Source organism: Piliocolobus tephrosceles, unplaced genomic scaffold (assembly GCF_002776525.5).
Source record: "Piliocolobus tephrosceles isolate RC106 unplaced genomic scaffold, ASM277652v3 unscaffolded_15790, whole genome shotgun sequence".
Classification (NCBI taxonomy): domain Eukaryota; kingdom Metazoa; phylum Chordata; class Mammalia; order Primates; family Cercopithecidae; genus Piliocolobus; species Piliocolobus tephrosceles.
In genome coordinates, this window is record NW_022297410.1 from 1 (window position 1) to 6,584 (window position 6,584).

Here is a 6,584-nt window from a genome sequence, read left to right on the forward strand (position 1 = left end):
ACCGGCTGAGTTGCCGGATGTGGGGAGGACGCTGTGGACCCCAGTGCCGCCAGGATGCCTCCACACTGACTCGGTGGCTGATGGTTGAAAAGCCGGCATGGAGACAGCAGCTGCCTGCTGAAACGTGCTCCGTGTGTGTTGTGATGGAGGAGCTCTGGCCCATGCTGGCAGAGGCTGGTGAAGGGCACACGGGCTGTTTAGTAATGTTTGGGAATAAAGAGGTGTGGGTCCCTGGCGTGAGCAGATCCCATGGCCAAGCACCTGGAAGAATCCAAGAGAGAGCAGAATCAAGGAGAATGCACGTTCAGGAAGGAAGGACCGGCGGCCAGGCAGCCTAGTGGATGGAGCAGGTCTGCCTGAGGACAGGGAGGCCCCGTGTGCCTAGCACAGGAGACAGAACCTGGCAGTCAGCGTGCCCAGTAGACAGTGGAAAAAAGTGCTTGCAAGTGAAGCTGGGGTGGGCTGCCTGTGTAGGGACACTAACTGCAGTCAGCCCCTGTTTGGTAGGGGATGAAGAGGAGGGACTGTTGGGAAGGGCGGTGGCCTCTGGGCTGGATGCTGGCAACAGGGATCTGGGACCCAGATGAGGATGTCTGGTGGGAACTGCTTTATAGCTAAGTCAGCAACCCTCATGTCTTAGGCCTGGCACGGCCAGCCTAGGCCATTGAGTCCAGCTCCCCTTTCAGGGACATGGCCACCCGAGTCTGCACACATGCGTCCCCAGTGCAGGCATGGCCCCTGAGCTGCTCAGGCAGGGCCCGTGCTGCCTAGGGATGACTCCCCTAAACAGAGCTCACTGTCTCCTGGGTTCTGATGGCTGTTGTGAGGCAGCTCAGTAAGGGACAGGACGCAGGGCAGGGAGGGAAGGGGAAGGCTGAATTCAGGACTTCGGCTGACAAGAAACCACAGAAATGAATCCTTAGTAGCCAGGCTAAGGACACAGAATGGGGCAGGACAGGGGTGGGGCGGGCCGCTATTTCCTGGAGCCTTTGCTGGAGAGAACAGAGGGCAGGTCACACTGGACTTGCTGTCTCAGGAAGGAGCCTTCAGGGAGAAAACATGGCATCTTGCTCCAGTAGCCATGATACCACGAGTGGAGGAGGGGGTCCCCCAGGTATGGGTCTTCCTCCTTGCTCTCTACCCTCTGCCCCCAGGATCAGTGAAGTGGAGCCCAAATACTATGCAGATGGGGAGGACGCCTATGCCATGAAGCGAGACCTCACTCAGATGGCCGACGAGGTAAGAGCCTGCATGAAGCCAAGCAAGGCAAGCGGGGGTTGCACTGGGGAGCCCCGAGACAGTGGCTGGAGGTGCGACCAACTTTGAATGCCAGCCCTTGTGGCTACGTTGCCAGGAGTCACAACCTCAGTTTCCTAGGTTGGGCTTTAGAGGAGGCCATCTGCCTAGCAGCCTGGAGGGTGATGGGACAGGCAGAGGGAGGAGGCTTTTAGAAGGGAAGTGGGGAAGCCTAGGGACCAGTGGGCGGCCTGCCTGCTCAGAAGTAGTTCTGAGTCAGGGTTCTGCCCCAGGCTCCTCGGGTGGCAGGGCAGGTCAAGGGGCAACGCTGTGTCGTGGGGGCCTCCATGGTAGTCAGTGAGCCCAGGTGGCGGTGGACTGGGGCTCCAGCCAGGTGTCCCCACTCAGTCCCACATGTCCTGCCTAGCCCTGCTGCCTCACTATGCCCCTCTCCTCAGCCAGCGACAGGGCCAGGCTCCCTTTGTCTGGAAACTTAGGCCCCATCTCTTTACCTCCTGCTTCTCCCTGGGTTCCTGGTGGCAGCTGAGGCGGCACCTGGAGCTGAAGGAGAAGGGCAGGCACGTGGTGCTGGGTGCCATCGAGAACAAGGTGGAGAGCAAAGGCAATTCACCTCCGAGCTCAGGAGAGGCCTGTCGCGAGGAGAAGGGCCTGGCTGCCGAGGATAGTGGTGGGGACAGCAAGGACCTCAGCGAGGTCAGCGAGACCACAGAGAGCACAGATGTCAAGGACAGCTCAGAGGCCTCTGACTCGGCCTCCTAGAGCCTGCCCCATCCCTTCCTCACCCCACGAGCTTTTACAATAAATTCGCTCCGTGGCACCGGGGAACTTCGTGTGTGTGCGTGTGCACATTTAGAGGGTGTGTTTCTCCAGGTCCTCTGGTGGGGAGGTGAGCCTCAGCCTTCTGACCCAGAGCATCCTGCCAGTCCGAATAGAAGGGAAGAGCTTTGGAGGTGGGACTCCCCAGTCTCATGGCCTTCAGCAGCTGTGGCCCCGGGAAGGAGGCCCTGGGCTTAGGGAGAGACCCTGCCTTGGAAGTCTGCTTGGCCACGCTGAATGTGTTTTGTGGCACAAGCCTGGGCCGCTTAGGCTCAAAGCTCAACAGCAGGGCTCCCACTCTTGGTGGCCTTCAGTTCTCCTCCCATCTTCACCTTCAGACCTTTTTTCTCCCTAACCACACCTGCTTTGGGCTCCAGCAGCTGTGCGGCATACCCTGGGCTCCAGATGCGGACATCTGACTGCTCACTGGGCTTAGCTACAGCTGTCCTGAGCAATGACCCAGCCAGACGCCCTGTCAACGGTCCTTGAGTCCTCCCTTCCCTGCCACCCTAATGGTCAGTGAGTCCATGATACCTCTTGAGTCTACTCCCTGAGTTTGCATTTGAAAATAATTTATTTTTAGTACAATTCCCCCCGTTTCCCCTATTGACATTTTGTATTGGTGTATTTGTTATTGTTGATGAGCTAATACTGGTAAGTTATTGTAAACTATAGCCCATGGTTTACATTAGGTTTCCTGTCTGTGTTGTAGTTTCTATGGGGTTACACAAATACATAAAGCCATGTATTCCCTCAAAATAATTTCATGCAGAATACAAAACTGGGCGGCTGTTGGGTGCGGCGGCTCGTGCCTGTAATCACAGCACTTTGGGAGGCCGAGGTGGGCGGATTACTTGAGCTCAGGAGTTGGAGACCAGCCTGGGCAGCATGGCGAAACCCCATCTCTACTAAAAATAGAAAACTTACCCGGGCGTGGTGGTGCACGCCTGTAATCCCAGCTACTTGGGAGGCTTAAGCAGGAGGATCGCTTGAGCCCGGGAGGTGGAGGTTGCTGTGAGCCCTGATCACGCCACCACACTCCAGGGACAGAGACCGGTCTCCAAATAAATAAATAAATACAATACAATACACACACACACACACACACACACACATCAAAATCCTGTTTTTTCATGGAGTCACCCTAACCGTAACGCGCTCTCCTGTGTCTCCTCCCTTCCTTTCCCTCCCCTCCGGCTGGAAAGCCATCGCTTGCTGTTCCTAGTCCCTGGGCGGGCCCTGTATTCCTGAGCTCTCTGTGTACGCTGCTACTGCAGGTGGCACTGCTCCTCCGCCAGGTTGAAAATTAGCCAAACAGAGCTGGAGTTCGGTTCGCTTTGGCTGGCGCCTCGCACGTGACCAGCAGGCAGCCAGCTGCTGTGGAAGCGGAGCCCGGAGACCGGCAGGGCGGGGCCGGGGCCGGGGCCGGGGCCGGGGCCGGAAAGGCGTGTCTGCGCACGCCCGCAGCTCTCCGGTTCCCGACTCGGGCGAGGCTGTGTTCTGATTGGCTTAAGCCGTGAGCTTCCTTTTGTATGGGCCGGAGGCGGAGCTCTGGCCCGCCCCGCGCCTGGCGTCAGTGTCTTCCGGTTCGCAAGCCCGCGGCAAGCTTCGTTCCCAGGCTCTGATTGGTCCGGCGGCTCTGGGTTCTGCGCGTGGGGTGCGGGGGAAGGGCAGGCTTGCGCACTGCTTCGGCCGCGCCCCGGCGCCGGTGGAAGGGAGCTGGCCCAGGCTCCCACGGCGTCCGCGGCGCCCTCCTTCCGCCCCTGCCCGGCCCGCGGGACCCGGCCCGCCCTCTGCCATCCATCCCTGGCGAGCCCGATGCCTGTCGGCCGCTCCCTCTGTCCCCTTGCGGAAAGGTCCCCGCCTTCTGCGGGCTGCCTGGCTTTTGAATGCTTTGCAGGGGAACAATGGAGCGAAGGATAGAGCGAGCAGCAGGGGGCAGTTGCGTCCAGGGCCTTAAATGCCAAACAAGTGCCCTAAAAGCCAGGGCCAAACACTCAGGCTCTAAGGCACGGGCTGAATGGGGCATGCTAGGAATAGCTCTGGAGTGCAAAAAGGAGCGAAGAGAGCGTTTGAAGGCACGGACTGAGGCCTTTCCTGCCTGCCTGAGCCCTGTGTCTGGCTCTGCTGGGTGGAGGGATCTTTGGGGACCAGTCGGGGCTCGGATGGAGGGGCAGGGTGTGTTGGGGCCAGCTAGTGAGAGGCGGGGGTCCCTGCTTCCCCTTGGCCTGAGGCAGAGGTGGGACGTGGGAGTCTCCCGACCAGGAGCAGTTTGGGGTGTGGGTGCGGCTGTGGGCAGGGGCGCAGGCTCTCTAGTCTCGCTGGAGGACTCGAACATCGGTACTTCCGAGGGCAGCTGCTGGAAGTCCAGGTCCTGGGCCTGCCTGGGTCTGGCTAGCTCCCAGGCCTTGAAGCCCCAGGTCCTGCAGACACCCTCGACGACGTGTTCGAGAAGGGCCTTGGTACTGGGAGAAGGGGGCGGGGAGCTGAGGGAGTGTTTTTTTTTCTTCCTGGGCAAGAGAATTAATTGCTCATAGTTGAAAGGCAGGAAGTACCCGCACAGCCTCTCCTCCCCAGATCTGCAGGTCAGGGTCATATGTGCCCACATTTGCACAGAGCCTTACTCTGACATGCGTGCAAACACACGCCTAGTACCCCTGCACTAGTGCCCGCAGGCCTGCCTTCGGAACAGACGCCTGGTGCCCAAGTGCCTTGCCCCTCTCCCCACATCTATACCCCAGGGATTTCCCTCCCACCAAATTGAAGTAAGTTGCTTGACTTGTCAACCGCCTCCTGCCTCCTGCCTTCCCGATTTCCTGGAGAAAAGCTGCTGCCCTGTGGTAGAGAGTGGAGGAAAGCCCCACCACCCCTGGATGAGGGAGGCCCCAAGACTTGCCCCCAGGGTAGCTAAGACCTCACTCCGAGGGGGCTGCCCCCCTCAGGCCTATGACGGGCAGGTGCAGCTGCAGGGGAAGGGAGGCAGAGCAGTCTCTTCCGGCAGCAGGAAGTGGTAACCGCCTATGGGGAAATCGTGGGGCTGAGCAGAAGGGGAACCGGAGCTGAACTCTCCTCCCCTACCAAGGGGGCCTGGAGGGAACGGCAGCCAGCTGCTGAGGTTCTGCTCTCTGGTGCTGACCTTCCTTCCCCCTCCCCTCTGAACTTCCCACCCCAGCTCTCAAGGCTCCTTGGACCTCTCTGGGGGCTGACTTGGGAAGGGAGGACCCCATCCGATGTCTGGGGGAAGCAGGCCACCCAGGGGGAGTCCAGAGCCTGAGGCAGCAATGGTGTTCATGTCCACTGGTACTGTGGGCCAGCGGCCCCGCTGTGAACGGTGCAGTCTGGCAGTGGTGACCAGGGACAGCCTTCTGGAGGTGGGGGGATGGCAGCCTGGGATGCCAGCTTACGTTGGGGCTCTCACGCCCGCTCAGGCTGCTTGGCAGCGGGGCTTTGGGCACAAGGCAGCCTAGGTGCAGGCCCAGTGGGAGGAGACGGCAAGACCGGGGCACAGTGGGGCTGGAAGGGGCGCCCTGCCCCCAGGAGCCCCTCGCGGGCAGTGCCAGCCCTGGGCCGCCCCGCCCCACCGGGAGCCGCGCTGGGGGCGGGGCTGGGCGGAGCCCGCGCAGGGTGCTGGCCGCAGGGCCCCCAAGTCCCGGCGCCGGGCCCGCTCACGGCCGCGTGGGAGCAGTGGGGTTCGACGGCGCGGCCGCTAGGCCGCCATGGCCGCTCACGGGAAGCTGCGGCGGGAGCGGGGGCTGCAGGCTGAGTATGAGACGCAAGTCAAAGGTGAGAGGGCGCCGGGCGCTCCCGGTCCGTTTCCTGCGGAGACCCCAAGGTCGTGAGGGAGCCCCAAGCGTCCCCGCGCTGACCCAGGGCCCGATGCTGTCCCCAGCGACCTCTGGAGTGGGGGTGGAGGAGGGAGCCTGAGCCCCTTGCCTGCCTCCCCACGCCCATTTGGCCTCAACCGCCTGCCATCTTCCCTTCCTTCTTTCCTGTCTTCCTTCTTTTGGTCTCTGCCCTCCTTGGGTCTCTGCTCCTCACCCAAGGTTCAGTGTAGACACTGGTGGCCGCCGGTAAAGGGGAGCCGGATGTACCAACGTGCCCCCCAGAAGGCGGTATTTTAGCCACAGTGAAGTCAACCACCTTGATTGGGCTGAGGGGTGGGGGGTGAGTCAGGGAGTCTGAGGTGAGTGGATTGGTGGAGATCACCTGGCCCTAACCCCGGTGTAGTCCCTGGAGCCTCAGCACCTTTTGCCCCCCTTTAGCACTGGGGGATCAGAGGCAAGGGCCACTGTCTCTGGGTCAAGCTGGCGCAGTGAGTCTTGGTTGAGAGATTTAACAGGGCTGGCTTCTCAGCCTTCTGAAATTGAACCTCTTTGGGTTCTGATAAACACCCATGTGCAAATCACATGCAAATCAGCCTTGCAAATTCTTAGCCAATAGCTTGTGCCCATCTTATTCAGGGCATGGTAACTCTTGCAAAGGAAAGAGGCAGCATCTCAGCGCCAGCAGCT

General features: G+C 60.6%; 2 protein-coding genes across 3 annotated transcripts in view; both read left to right on the forward strand.

Moving 5' to 3' along the window:
- The first annotated feature begins 6 nt into the window (after positions 1-6).
- Positions 7-2,082, forward strand: LOC111534090 (N-alpha-acetyltransferase 10-like). Its single transcript, XM_023200732.2, has 2 exons — positions 7-1,239; positions 1,780-2,082. Exons 1-2 carry the CDS (start codon positions 1,060-1,062, stop codon positions 2,014-2,016), a joined length of 417 nt encoding a protein of 138 aa, XP_023056500.1. The 5' UTR covers positions 7-1,059; the 3' UTR covers positions 2,017-2,082.
- A 3,081-nt stretch (positions 2,083-5,163) lies between these two features.
- Positions 5,164-6,584, forward strand: part of LOC111534089 (rho GTPase-activating protein 4-like) — a 9,056-nt gene continuing 7,635 nt past the window's right edge. Inside the window, exon 1 of one of the 2 annotated variants that reach the window (XM_023200728.1) lies at positions 5,164-5,188. Coding sequence is in view for 1 of the 2 variants with exons in the window: in XM_023200727.1 (XP_023056495.1) it covers positions 5,790-5,856 (67 nt within the window). In the remaining variant the exon portion in view is untranslated. The other variant, XM_023200727.1, reaches the window with a different exon arrangement.